Source organism: Protopterus annectens, chromosome 2.part2 (genome assembly GCF_019279795.1).
Source record: "Protopterus annectens isolate FY-2018-M chromosome 2.part2, PAN1.0, whole genome shotgun sequence".
NCBI lineage: Eukaryota > Metazoa > Chordata > Ceratodontiformes > Protopteridae > Protopterus > Protopterus annectens.
In genome coordinates, this window is record NC_056730.1 from 72,811 (window position 1) to 88,428 (window position 15,618).

At 41.1% G+C, this 15,618-nt stretch overlaps 1 protein-coding gene across 1 annotated transcript in view; it reads left to right on the top strand.

Annotated features, from left to right (window-relative positions):
• The first annotated feature begins 841 nt into the window (after nucleotides 1-841).
• The window catches only part of LOC122796058 (3-hydroxy-3-methylglutaryl-CoA lyase, cytoplasmic-like), a 616,655-nt gene continuing 601,878 nt past the window's right edge, over nucleotides 842-15,618 (top strand). Inside the window, exon 1 of the mRNA XM_044064522.1 lies at nucleotides 842-900. Coding sequence (XP_043920457.1) covers nucleotides 842-900 — 59 coding nt within the window. The remainder of the gene's footprint in view (nucleotides 901-15,618) is intronic.

The window sequence follows — 15,618 nt, forward strand, 5'->3', positions numbered from 1 at the left end:
TCTATGCACGTCTATGAATTGTAGTATTACACAAACAGTTGTTATGAAGTACATTGATGTATTTTGGATTTTCAGTGATTGTGAATGTGCATCACACAGTACGTGAATGCATCTGAAACAGATGTGGATACACTGGGAATGTTTACACACTCTGCAGCAGTCTACAGCAATGCCATGCTGTTCACAGAGATGCACTGCTTGGCCTAAACTGGTCAATATAAGAATATACTTGTAAAATTCAAAATGGAGTCATCTGAATGTGAGTTTGAAAGCAATGTGAAGTATAATCCCTACCAATACAATGCTGTATGTCACACAGTAACAAATGATAGATCTCCGATGAACGAAAAAGAAACCAAAAACTCACTGGTTGGATTCAAGACGCTCTCCACAAGATGCTGGAATATTTTTCCTTTTATTTACTGATAGACTTGAAGTGCGTTCAGTATCATGCACTTTTCAGCAAGTGAATACTCAACTTCTTCAGAATGCAAAACAGTGGAGCCTTGTGGAGAGCGTCTTGAATCCAACCAGTGAACAAATGATAGATACCAGACTCGTAGAAACAGTGTTACTATTGACATTTCTTTCTCCACCACCTTTATTAAAAAAAAAAAAAAAAATATGTTCTTCATTATATGACACATTCTGCTGTTACAGTAAGACTGAAAAAATGTCATTTTATCACAAAATATTACTATTAACACTTTATATATATATATATATATATATATATATATATATATGTATATCTATATATATACATGTATATATATATATATATTTATATGGGTCTGCTTTGGAAGATTGAAATACCAAAGTCGACTTTTAAAATCCCGAGATGAGAAAGCTGACAACCACAGAAAACCAACGTCTTGGAACACCAACTTCCAAGTCCAGGTAAGTAACCAATTGGCCAAAAAATAGCAAAAGTAAACCTGAAGCAAATTAAACCCACTGATGTGGGAAGCTTTGCCCCCCACTCCCCTAACTAAATATACCAACTCTGAGGTCACACTACTGTGGGGGTAGGGGCAAATTTCAACATGATGGTCAAGTGGTTACTTACCTGGAGTTGAAAATCAGTGTTCTGGGACATCGGTTTTATGTGGTTGTCCACTTTCTCATCTCGGGATTGTAAAAGTCAGCCTTCTGTTTTTCGGTCTTCCAAAGTAGACCTATACATATATATCTATATATATATATATATATATATATATATAAAAGGGGGGTTAAAATTGCACAAGCACATGTATTGGCAGAGTCAAGATCCACGGTGGTGCAACGGTAGCATTCTTTCCTCACAGCAAGAGGTTCTCCCATTTGATTCTTGGCTGGAGTGTGGGGAGTGCCTTCTGTGTGGAGTCTGCATGTCCTCCCTGCGGTCAAGTGGCGTTCTGAAAGACATGCATGAATGGGCGTGCCTTCATTGAAGGTTGGGTGTCGAGCTGGCAATTTGGCACCGTAAAAACCTACTGCCAATCATTAGCGGACCGGAGTTCCGCTGTGGTGACCCGTAACCGGGAAAAGCTGAAAGACAAACAACATGTACTGGCACAGTCAGATGCCTTTACCTGATAATTTGCACTTAAGGTGACATTCTGAAATACATAAAAAGGAGTAGTATTTCTCTAATAAGATATCCATCCTTTGAATAAAAAATAAAACTAGTACTATGTGTTAACAGGTTACAGTAATAAACAGACTAGAAAAGCAATCATTTGTATAGGTAACTCTGTAAATGTATTAGTAGGTTGGAATGTCTGTAATGCTGACTGCGTATAATACAGTTATGAAAGAAAGGTTGCAATTACAGCTCTAAAGAATTGTGTAGCATTGTAGGGAAAAAATTGAAAGAGATAAATATTACATGAAGATAGTTTTTGTGAGATATGCCTAAATGTAAGTAAAATCATTGCTTAACTTGTTTGTTCTTAAGTATTTTATTTGCACATACAACATGGCTGAAATAACACTCACCAAACCCAAGTTAGTATGCCTGTTGAGGAGGGGAGCAGGAGTTACTTTGCTGAAAGAATGAGCAGCATATAAGTTTTCAGAGAACATGCTGTTTTCCTTCACTATTACTTATTATACATCACTTAAAGTTCTGCAGGAAAGGAAATTTGTACTTCCTTAAATTGTTACATTTCACTCTTTACCAGCTGTTCCTCAGAGTGTTACATGCATTTTTAAAACAAAAAAAAAAACTAATTTAATATTTCTTTACTATCCTACACAATTCATGTAAGGTATTCTAATAATACACATGTATGAATGCACCAGTTAAAATGAGAATGATAAAAAGAAATAAGAACTGTTTGCAGACAATATAGGACATCTATATGTGGAATAAATTCAAATACAGATAAACAAAATTTTAAATCTCTCTTTTACTTATAGCTTTGGAAGAGATACAAATATAATAGCCAACAACAGAACAAATACAACATCTGGTTGAGTACAGGAGTCCAGAGGCCTGTGGATAAACACTATTGATGCATGTTTTGGGAATGTGGAAGGAAACTGGAGCACCCAGAGGGAACGCACACAAACACAGGGAGGACATGCAGTCTCTACACAGAAGGCACCTCAGCCAAAATCAAACCAGAGAACCTCTTGCTATGAGGTGACAACACTAACTGCTGCACCACTGCACCACCCAAGGAATTCAGGGTAGCCCAAACAGCAATAAAGCAGTGCTTTTAAAATTGATTTCTGTAGTACTCCTACAAACAAATGTTGTTTTACCTGTGCAACTGAAAGAAATACAAATGGTGACAAAAACACATCAAGAGAAATTTGTTATACTTTGATTTGTAACCATGGTTAACTGCAGTAATTATTTCTTCTTTGTTGTTTGGGTTCTGTAAAATCTGTTTGTAAAGTACATAATAGAAAAACACTACCCTTTAGAAAGGCAAAATCCCTTGCCATTTCAATTTATCACTGGTATGCATAAGCACTAGTCTTATCAAAGGATCATAGGACATTACAAGGCTATTGGCCCTGAGGCCCTTACAAGCCTAGTCAAAAATGTAGCCCATGTTTCAACAAGTCAGCATGGGATGACCCTGTCCAGCAGGGACACAGGTGGAATCTGAGGGGTGTATTTTCTGTTCCCCATCCAGTTATCCAGGTTGGACTTAGCAAAGGTTAATGAGGTACTCTGCTTGACATGGTGAGGAAGTCTATTCCACAAAATGGGGAATCTCTGGGACACAAATCTGTCCTGCCAACAAGTCCTATTGATGTCACAGACTGGGTTGAGGTTGCGCATGCAGGTTACTTGAGTGGAGCTTGACATGCGGATATGCAGCAGTCCCATCAAGGCAGGGTCCAAGTTTGCCTTGTATGCTAGATAGAGGTCACCTCTGAGGAGTCTGCATGAAAATGAATAGAGGGATAATGCTTTTAGCCTATCTGTGTAGAGTAGATGTTTGAGGCCCTGAATTCTCCTGGTGAGGACCTCTGTGATTTCTCCAGCTGCTGCATGTGCATTGTGAGGTACATGCTGAAAGGGGCACTGTACTCAATAATGGGTCTTATAAGGTAAGAATACTGGGATGTTATGTCCTCCTTCTCCCTGTATGAAATACCCTTACTAATGAGGTGGGCCATGTAGAAAACTTTCCATACAACGGAGACAATATTCTTCCCAGGTACGTAAGCACTTCCCCAGTCACTACACCCAGTTGTAAGCATATGTACTTCCCATATAGAAGTTTACTTCATTTAAGATATTTTTCTGAACAGCTTTATTGTATTGTTGCTGTGCCATAAAATAGTATTGTGTGGATTTATTGAATTTTTTTTGTTTTGCCTCTTCTGCTTTTTTTCCTTTTTTTATTATTTTGCTTATGCATTTCTTTCTCTTTTGTTGTTTGGCATCTCTCTCATTTTTTTTCTTTTATACAGGTTCAAATCCCTCAGGAGCAGACTAGGCATGTACCTCCCAAGCTAGGAGGAGATCACTCTCTACCATCCAGGGATATCTTCAGAGGGTTGGATTGGAGGCACTGGTCCTGCAGGCACTCTGGCATGTGGCAGCCTGTCAAGCCTCACAGAAAGGGGGCTTTGAAGTTCGGTTGAGGATATACTGGTAGAGGTAGTGGACAGGAGGATTCAGCCAGCCAGAACCTGTCTTTAGCATGTAAAAGACATTCTCATCCAGATTGTTCTGACCACTGCACTAACACAGGCCCCTACTGCCTCAGCATTCAGGTCCTGCACTGCAACATCATCTGACAATGGACATGTCTGAGGCATTGTGGACTAGATATGCAGATAGCACTTCCTCACTTCTGTTTCCCTTACCACTTCTCCTTCACCCTGTCCACTATTTCCCACCCACACTAACCTCTTACAAAAAATTAAAAAAAGGGGGTCTATACCCCAACAAAAACATACTGCCCTACTTCTCCCACCTCTTCCAGCTCAAACTCTCTTGATGTTTCTCTTGTATGTTCCCCTCTTTGTTTTGACTCCCTTTTTTCAATATGTCCTATCACTCCCTTTCTATTAGTTAATAAAACCATCCTTTACTTTAAAAAAAAAACTCTTAGCTGCTATGCAGTCCACAGCTTTTCTATAATGCTTTCAATATGACTGTGCCCAGCCATGCTTTCCCATGATATGCCATGGCACAGACCATTTATGATTCCATGAAATACTTTGCCCATACAAAAAGACAAACTTTGTACAACATACATGTTTACAAAAAGTGGACATGATTATAGAAATTCCTTTGCTTTTCCATATTCAACACAGCTGCATTTTATTGACCTTATTTATATATCTGCAGAGCACTGGTGTCCTCACATAACTACTGCACACTTGCGAGGCCCCAGGCTATGAATACTACCCATATAGTACAAACCAATGTCTAACATTTGTAAAACATGTTGTAACATGAAATATATGTGTACTCATTATGCTTAACTTTTAGAAAAATATGCAAGACTCACTAGAGATAAAAAGTATAAAATTAGCAACTCTAAAACTCAAGTAGAAAACCTTTTATGCAGCATATACTAGACATTCTAAGCATAGAGTCGCTGCAAAACTCTTAAGTAAACAGCACTGGCCTTCATATTAGTCATTTTTTTAAACTTTAAATTAATAATAGGTACATATTGAAAAAATAAAAAGTAATGTTGGCACATAAAAGCAAGAGGTAGTTACTATTTAAATTAATAATATTACAAATGATGTAGATCGGGGAGGAGCACTAGAAAAATGCATTTGTATGTACATTGTGGCCAACATTTGTGAGTCAAAGTACATTGCATAATAACAATGCTATCAGTTTAATGCAAATTTATAAAGTCACGATTCTATGAGTGAGTCCCATAGTGCAGTATTTAAGAGAAGTAACTCAGTAAAAGCACAACATTTGTATTGATTTCAAAGGTGTCATTTTTCAAGTACTTAGAAATGTGCAATTTCCCATGGAAAGAATTGAAGAAGTTTTCCCATCCCCAACAGTGGGAATAGTGTTTGAAAATTGTTCTGGCAAAGGTAAACATGCAGGTGGGTTGGAAGACTCTACTAATAAATTCTTAATGATTAATATACATACTGAAGTTTTCCAGTATAAATGACAGATTTTTGAGCAGAACATCTCTTCCCGCTATTTATCATCAGACAATAAACTGAGTATTCCAAACAATTCCTGGAAAACTGTGCTAACTACATGAAAGTCTGGTGAAAAAGGGAATCATGATCCATAATGCCTGAACAACTTATATAAAGACCTAGAGAAAATAACAGAACATAGGCTTTGAGCAAACAGATAGAAGCACATTTTTTAAACCCAAAATGTCATGTTATTAGGATGTGACTGAAGAATGGAATATGACAATCACAAGACAAGGCCAAGTCTGTGCAAAGGGTATCCTTATTAGAATGTATATAATTGCGGTCATATTTGAGACTAGTAAATACCACATATTTCTAAGAAACCTCTTGGCTGAATCACACCTTATCAATACATTGCTGCTGAATAATTCTTTATTGAAGTGGACAGATAATTGTGAATGAGACAGAAATCAGAAAAATGTCCAGATTCAATGAAGAACTTACCCACTTTACTGTATTGCTGCCTACTAGACTGATATAGGTTCATAGGTTCATAGGTTCATACTAGGCTATCTGCCCTAGGGCATTTATAAGCCTAGCCAGAGTATGTTTGGCTTTCGCCACCCATTTTAAATTAATTTTGCTATGCCCTTTTTCGAGGTTAATATACTGTGCCTCTGTCTAACAGTGACACAGAAGTGATACCCGGGGTAAATGTACTACCTCCCATCCACTCATCAAGATTCCTCTTGAAGAGAGTCAATGAGGGACTCTACCTAACCTGGACTGGGATTTTATTCCAGAGTGAAGGGAGCCTCTGGGTTATGAATCTGTCCCTCCAGCATGTCCTATTTATTTCAGTGCTGAGGTTCAAGTCTCTCGAGCGTGTAGCTCAATGGGATTTGGATTTTTTGAGGTGCAGCATGTCCCTTAATTCTGGGTTGGACATGGCTTTATACGTCAGGCACAGGTCGCCTCTGAGCAGGCAGTATGCCACTGAGTAGAGCTGGAGTTTCTTTAACTGGGCAGCATATGGCATCTGTTTGAGCCCTTTGATCCTCTTGGTGAGGTACTTTTGGGGTCTTTCCAGTTGCTCCAGGTGTTTGGTAAGATACATCCCAAAAGGGGCATTGTACTCGATTATGGGCCTGATGAGGGATGAGTAAAGAGGCACGATGACCTCCCCTAATCTAGATGCGAATCCCTTCATGATGAGGTGGGCTATATAAAATGTTTTTCTAACCACTTTGGCCATGTGGTTGTCAAATGAGAGATTGCTATCAGCTTGGGTCCCCAGGTCCCTAATTACTTCTTCTGTACTTAATGGATTACCACCTATGTGGTAATTTGTGGGCACTTTGTTTTTGCCAAAGGGGATGACTATACACTTTTTGGCGTTTAGCTTGAGGCCATGGCTCTGGCACCAGTTGTCTGTTTCTATGAGGCCCTTTTGGAGGATGCTTGTGTCAGCTGGAGAGTCGATTATGGTGCCCAGTTTGCAGTCATCTGTGAACTTGGTCAGCCACAGTCCTTCTGTGTTGGCCTGTACCTCCAAGAAATATATACCGAACAAGAGAGGTCCCAGGACTGAGCCTTGTGGGATGCCACTTGTAACTGCTTAGGAGTCTGACATGGCTCCAGAAATTCTAACCATGTGGGTTCTGTCCTTGAGCCAGTTTGCAACCCATCTAGTGACATAGGAGTTTATATTTAAGCTGGTGAGCTTATCTATAATGCCCGAGTGGGGTATTGTATCTAAGGCTTTTGTGAGGTCCAGGTAGGCTGTGTGGACCACCTTCCCTTCGTCAATGACCTTGGTGACTGTTTCAAAGAAGTCGACCAGGTTTAAGAGGCAGGATCTGCCCTTAACAAAGCTGAACTGGGTAGGATCCAGTGTCTGTAGGTCCCCAATATCTTTATTTATGAGGTCCATGATGATCCTTTCCATAGCTTTGCAGACCAAGCTAGTCAGGCTTATGGGGCGATAGTTTCCTGGGTCCGTTGAGGCACCACCTTTGTGGAGAGGGACCACTGTTGCTGTACGCCACTCTTTGGGTACATATCCTGTAATAAGGCTGAGACTGAACAGTAGTTTTATGTTTGGGTTTAGCTCTTCTTGGAGTTCATGTAGGACGCAGCCCGGGACACCGTCTGGTCCCATTGATGCTGTGTTTTTTGCTTTGGAGAGGGTGGATCTTACCTGAGCATCTGAGATGTCAGGGGGGCAGCACTCTGCTGGGATAGATATTTGCCCTTTTGGTGGGGAGGGGGGGGGGAATTTGTGCTGAACCCGTCAGCTAGGATGTTGACAATGTCTGTGGGTTCAGTGTATTTTTTGTCATTTTGGACTAATTCTGAGCATATCTGGGAATTCCCACCCAGGTTCCTAACATAACTAAAGAAAGCCTTGTGATTATCCTTAGTGTCTTGTGCAATTTTTCTCTCAAAGCTAGTCTTAGATGATTTTATGAGTGCCCTTAGTTTTTTGCTAATACTGATCAGAGATGCCTTCCCTTTTTGGGATTTTGCTCTATCATGTAGTAGCTTCCTCCTTCTATTGCATAGTTTGTTTATGGCTGGGGTCCACCAGACAGGACGTCTGCCTTTGGAGGATTGGGTCTTGGTTTTATTTGGGATTGCATGATCCATGCATTCCTGAAGGTATTCATAGAATGCATTTATAAAGGATTCTGCGGTCTGGGCCATATTTTCCACAGGCCCGGGGGCTTTGAAGGAATCCACCTTGGTTTTGAGGAGTGTGAAATTTGCTTTAGAGAAGTTTTTCACTGTGGTTTTCTGGGCAGGGGGTGGGGTCGGGATGTGAATATCCAGTGAGATCAGTTTATGGTCTGATCTTACCAGTGAGGGATACACTTCTGGTCTGGAGCATAGAGTCCCCATGTTGGTGATGATCAGGTCCAGTATGTTTTCCCCTCTTGTGGGAGTGGTAACAAGTTGTTCCATAGCATTTGAGTTTATGAATTCTAGGAACCTTTGGGCTAGGGTGTTGGAGCTAGAGTAATGCTCCCAGTCTATGTTTGGGTAGTTGAAGTCACCCAATATAATGGCGTTTGGGGAGACCTTCATATTTTCCAGTGTTCTCAGGAAGGCCGAGTGGGGTTCCTGGGTTTGGGAGGGTGGTTTTTAGCAGGTTATAAACTGGAAGGCAGTTTTACCCACTGTTAGTTGCACATGGATAGTCTCTGATGCTTCGTGCTTTGCCACCAACCTGGCGGTGTGGGTATCTTTGATGAATATCGATACTCCTCTTCCTTTTGTGGTTCAGTCCAAGTTTTGGGGCCGAAAAGCATGGTATGAGGTATAACCTGGTAGTGCTGGGGTGCTCTCAGGAGCCCTGAATCAGGTTTCTGTTACTGCACAGATATCGATGTTCTCCATGCTAAGGAGAGTTTCAAGTGCATGCATCTTGAGGTTTAGACTTCTGGCGTTGAGTAGCATTACTCTTAGTTTCTTATCCCTTGTGATACTTATGGAGGTGAGTTTGTCTTTTGAGCCTTGCCTTAAAAAGGCACTATGGGGGTAGCAAGAGCCTTTGCTAATATCCAAAAGCCCAGGGGTGACAGGTGCAAGCTGTCCCTAGTGAAGCATCGTGGCTTGTCGAGCATATCATCCCAGGCTGACAGGCATTGGATCCCCTTTGAATGACACCAATACTTAAGCCAATTGTTGAAATTGATCATCTTGTCTTCATATTGTGGCATCATTCTTGTTGAGGGTAAGATGCTACACAAGGTCAGGGTCATACCGGCCTGGGCTACATGCTCAGAGAGCTCCTCTATGTCTCTTTTCATGTAGTCCAGGGAGGTACGTCTCAGGTCATTCACACCAGCATGGACAATGACTGAGTCATATTTGTACTTGCCTTGGAGTGACCTGAGTGCTTGTGTTATGTGGCGGATCCTAGCGCCCGACAGGCTGCTCACCGTGACCTTCTCCTTGTTCAGCCTGGTGAGTGGAACATCAGTGTGCCTGACGATAGAGTCACCTATTACAAGTGTATCATGTGTGTTGTTTAGCCTTAAGGGCTGTGACTGTTTGGCACACTGGCTTTTTGAGATATGTGTTGCACGTGTTTTGTTTTGGGGTAGCGGTTGCTTGGGTGTCTGTTTTGGAGGTCTCTGCTGCTTAGGCAGATCTTTATTTAGAGCCTCTGAGTATGTTTTTGTGTGATTATGTGTTTGGTTTGCTGTCATGGTAGGTCTATGTGAGACTGGAATTGTAATGAGTGTGGTTTCCTTCTTCTCCTGACTGGTTATGCCAGTACTGAGTTGAGAGAGCTTAGCCTTCAGTTTGGCTATATGGTTGCATCTCTCACATGTGTTGGAATTTTTAGGGAGGAGGAGAGGGTTGTCTGTGTACATGAGGCAGTTGTAACATTGTCTCAAGATTCCCAGGTTCACCAGCTGGACCAGGGAGGAGATTGACAACTGACCTTTGGACATGCTAGAGTAATATTGAGAATTCCTTTATAATTGAAAACAAGGGCCAATGGGGAGTGAGGGTGTAGTGCTTTTAATTTTTAGTGCTGACTTATATAATTGCTTTAATGAGCAAGTGCCAGGTAACTTAAGGGCAATGTGTTACAGGTAACCTAAATGCAAAAACGACAAACAGTAACTTTCTTTCAAGTGAAACAAAGAAATAAGTACAGTAAGCAATGCAGATATCACTATGGATCCACAGAAGCACTGAGAAGCCACGTTTTAGGTGGAATTAGCGTTCCAGGGAAATAACAAGCAAACAAACAACAAGCATACAAACAAAGCTAGATTTAGCAGGCCTGGATCTTGTCTATGATACAGCAAACAAGGTGTACCAATTTCAGTAAGAAACAGTTCAAATATACAGGCACTATAAACCTTTATCCAGAAATTCCCAGCTCAGAAGGGCAGAGTCCAACCTCTCCTCCCACAAGAGTGTAGAACACAAACCTTATTAATGTAAAATAACTGGCCTGAAGCCCAAGTGCATAAACCAGAACTAATACACTTTAGGAATAACAGACACTGTGCAGTGATTCTCTTCGTAATATTGGTGATGTACTTCTGCAGAAATTGTAGGATGGCACAATGAGACACATCACATTTGCTTTAAACTGTTAAACAAAAGCTGAAGGTAAGTACAAAAACACTTTAGGCTGATCTGAGTAGTAAAGAAATTATGTACTAATACCTGTACGAAAATGCTTTATAATTGGTTACAAATCTCCATGCATTTCCAGTCATCTTCCACCCAAGTAAAAGGCTATCCATGATGTGAGTCAACAGGTTACAGCGATGTATCATATTTATAAAAGGGCAGTCATTTAATATAGAGCCTAATTAAAAAAAAAAACATTGCAGTATTGATGAATCTGGTGTTCCACAGGGATCGGTTGTGGGAACCCTACTGTTCGGAATCTACTTCTCTGAAATACAGGCTAAAACTAAAGGACTGTGGCTGACAAATGTTGCTGTTGACTGCAAACTGGGAGCGATCATTGAAACCCCTAGTGGTGTCAACATCCTTCAACAAGGTCTTATGCAGACTAATGGCTGGTGCCAAAGTCATGGTCTTAAACTTAATGCAAAAAATGCATTATCATCCCTTTCTACAAGGCTGATGTTTCTGCAAACTACCACAGCAATAGCAATACTCTAAGCACTCAGTCAGTGGTGAGAGATCTGGGCACACAGGTCGTCAGCAACCTTAACTTTGATCACCATGTCTCCACAGTGGTAAGAAGGGCATTTTATATTGCTTATTGCTCATCTTGTAAGTAAGGGCATTGCCTGCAGAAGAAAAGAGGTCATAACCCCACTGTACTACTCCCTCATCAGGCCAATAATAGAGTACAATGTTCCCTTTGGTATGTTCCTTTCCAAGCAACTGCAGCAATTGGAGAGACCACACAGGTTCCTTACAAAGAAAATTCAGGGTCTTTAAGATCTGCCTTATGCATACAGACTGAAATCATTGTCACTTTACTCTGTGACATACAGACTGCTCAGATGTGACCTCTGACTTGCATATAGAGCAATCTTTGACCTAGCTTTAATAGAAATGCTGCACATTTGCAAGTCAAAAGGCACACGGGTCACTTATCAAAGACCTTAACCTGGTCTGTGACATCACCAGAACTTAATGGAGAGACAGATTTGTCTCACATAGGTTGCCTGCCTCATCTTTGGAACAAGTTTCCTATTCATCTTAAACAAAGCCCCTCATTGGCCATACTTAAGTGCAATTTGAACGATTGGATGGGTAAACAGAAATTCACCCCAGGGGATCCACCTGTATCCCTCTTGGACAGGGGCAATAGGTGCTGATTTTAGTGCCTGCTTGAACCAGACACCCTTGAGAAGACAGGTTGAACTTGACTAGGCTTGTAAGGGCCTTGGGAAGAAAGGTTGAACTTGGCTAGGCTTGTAAGGGCCATGAGGCCATTAGTATAGTAATCTCCTATGCTCCTATGATCCTACATATCAGCCCTAAGACAGCCTGGATCAACCAACAAACATATATCCTATAACACACAACACATGCTCAAACAACTATGATGAAACCTGAAATATAAACAGAAACCAAAAATGATCTACTGCTATTGTAAAAGTATGCTGTACTACTTAAAAATCATGCCCTGGAAGTGAAGGTATTGTATTCATCCTTTGCTGTTAGGAATGAGCAAAGGTATGCCAAGGAATTTTATTACACAGTACCAGAATAGTAATTCCAATCTAAATTCCAGAGTGCCAGATACTGGGCATGAGAGAAAACTGGAAGCAATAAAAATGAAGTGACTTGCCTGGAGTCTTATGGGCTGGTATTGATAAGCAAATAGAAGATGTAGGCAAAGCCAGCATTAGAGGCCAATATTTCCAATTGTACCTCTACTAGCAATCCAGTATCAGTTGAACTGGGCACATGACAGGCCAATGTGTTCATATGTTCAGTGTGGATCCATTCATAGACTCATTCTTAAATGTGAGGTAACCTACTCAAAGTGACATGAAGACATCTTTATAGAGTTTGCAACATCTGACAAATAACAGCACTAAGAACAATGCTTTCAAGAAAAACCTTAACTGAGGAAATATTTGTTGATAATAATCAGCAGATCTGAAGAATTCGGAATAACTGAGAAGCAAGTTGGCATCAAATAATTCAACTCAACATGAAGCTATTCATCCCTGAATGAGACGGTTGAAAACATTATCCATACTTTTAGGAAGATTGTGACTCGAATCCAAGCCCCTGCACCTCAGATAGAGAATTGTCTCTTCACCTTCCATATTCCAACAAACTCATCCTCTACAATTTAATCATCATTGTTGTTTTTGAATAGAAATGTGAGGTTTGAGATGGTCTTATTGAGACCTGAAGAACATAGTTAGGAGCTACAACTAAAGACTCAAATAACCAATGTAAGTATATGACTAATATAAATAAAAACAGGAATCAGTGAAACAGTCAATTCAAAAAAGGTACAACAAACACACAGAAAAGTGCTTCTCATTTTTTGCAAATTTATAAGTGTGGACTTTATTCATACACAAGCAGAAAAACAAAAATATCATCTCATGCTTGCAGTCAAGGCAAAACATGTAATACATGGTTATTGGGTTACAGTGTCTTGCAGGTGGAACTTATTATTGTTGATATGAGTCAATACCTAGGCAAAACATATAGTCCATTTAAGTAGTTAAATTAATTTGTGAAAATACTTTGGATCAAAACAATATCACAAAAATAGTTGCATGGCTGCTGAATAATACACCAATGCACTGTACAACACGTACACAAATGCATGGATCTCGCCATACCCGATGGAGCCAAGACTCGCTCCTCCAAAAAAGGAAGCCAGTCTGGTGGTCCCCTACCATAAACAAACTCTACAAGAGAAGGAAGAAACCAATACAGAATAAGGTGAAGTCCCAAGACTGGAAAAACACCCTTATCAGCCTCAACAAAAAGTTGAGATCCCTCATCAAATCCTCTAAAGCTAGCCATGAAAACAGAATTGCCGGAAATAGTAAAGACAACCACAAGGCCTTCTATAGTTACGTAAAGAATCTCGATGGCAATACCCAGATTTGCTCTGAGGTACTGCACAATGATACACCCTATACCGAGCCAACAGATATTGCCAATATAATGACCAACAGATTCGGTGGCAACTTTACCCCTCTCTCCCCCCAAATGGACCAATCACAATACCAGCAGATTGTCAGGCACCCAGCATTACTGCTGCACAGGTTAAAACAGCACTATCCAAGGCCAAGAATACAGCTTCTATGGGACCTGACAATAGCCCTGGTTGTGTTCTACATGTACTACAGGGTGAACTGGCACCACACCTGTGTGCCTTGTTTAATCACAGCCTCTCCTCAGGCATTGTCCCTACCAAATGGCACACTGCTACAGTCATCCCTCTCCACAAAGGAGGAGTGACTACAGACCCTGGGAACTATTGCCCCATTAGCCTGACAAGTCTGATAGGCAAAGCTATGGAACTCATCATCATGTACCCAATAAACAAGGCTATAGGGAATCTCCAAACTCTGGATCCCACACAGTTTGGTTTTGTGAAAGGTAGATCATGCCTGTTAAACCTGGTTGACTTCTTTGAGTCAGTCACCAGAGCTGTGGATGAGGGCAACTGGGTTCATACAGCCTACCTTGATCTGGCCAAAGACTTTGATACCATACCCCACTCAGGAATCATTGAAAAACTCACTAAACTAGGTATCAACCACCTAGGTGGGTTGCAAACTGGCTCACAGATAAAACCCATGGTGTGAAAAAAGCAGACTCAAAGTCAGACTGCCAACCAGTCACGAGTGGAGTCCCACAGGGTTCAGTCCTGGGCCCTCTCCTGTTTAGTATCTACTTCTCTGAAGTCCAGGCCAACACAAAGGGACTCTGGCTGACAAAGTTCACAAATTATTGCAAATCAGGAGCTATTATTAACTCCCCAAGTGATGCTGAGATCCTGCAGAAAGGCCTCACTGAGACCAACTGGTGTCAGATTCATGACCTTAAGCTCAATGCCAAAAATGTGTCGTCATCCCCTGTGGGAAACACTCAGTTCCCATGAATTACCAGAGAAGGCATTATAAGAGATCTTGGAACACAGGTTGACAGCAACTTCTCTTTTGACCACCACATTGCCACTGTGGTCAGAAAGTCCTTCTATGTGGCACATCTCATTAGTAAGGGTTTTGCATCCAGGAAGAAAGAGGTCATTGTCTCCCTCTACTCTTCCCTCATTAGGTCAATCATCGAGTACAATGCCCCATTTGGAATGTACCTCACTAGACACCTACAACAACTGGAGAGGCTGCCGAAGTACCTCACAAAGATGATCCTAAGCCTTATACACTTGTTCTATATGGATAGACTCAAAAAACTCCAACTAGTCTCTGTCTCATATCGCCTACTTAGAGGCGTTCTCTGTTTGACTTTCAAAACCATGTCTGACCCAGCTCTGTTAGAAATGCTACATCTAAAGAAATCCCAATCCCTCCACACTACATGCTCCAGAGACCTCAACCTCATCAGCACAATCAACAGAACATGCTGGAGGGACAGGTTCATAACCCAGAGACTGACCATGCTGTGGAATAGACTTCCCATACATGTCAAGCAGAGCACCTCACTGGCACTCTTCAACAGAAATCTTGATGAGTGGAAGGGAAATAGAAAATTCACCCTGGGATCACTCTAGTGGCTCTGTTTGACAGAAGCACTGGGAACTAATGTCGGGTGGCACAATGCCAGGGTAATCCTATGGGCCAGGCTTGTAAATGTTCCCAGGCCATTAGCCTAGTGAACACCTATGAATCTTTGAACCTATAATGAATACCTACAACCCATACCTCGGCAGGATAATGATTATAGATTTTTACAAGGCTAACTACCCAGGGGTCCTTTCTATTGCAAGCCAAGTTTTCCTGAAAGAATAATGATGTTCTGTATCCTATCCAAATAAGACATTGAGGCTAGGCATTTATAAGCTACCTCTGTCCATAAGGAACA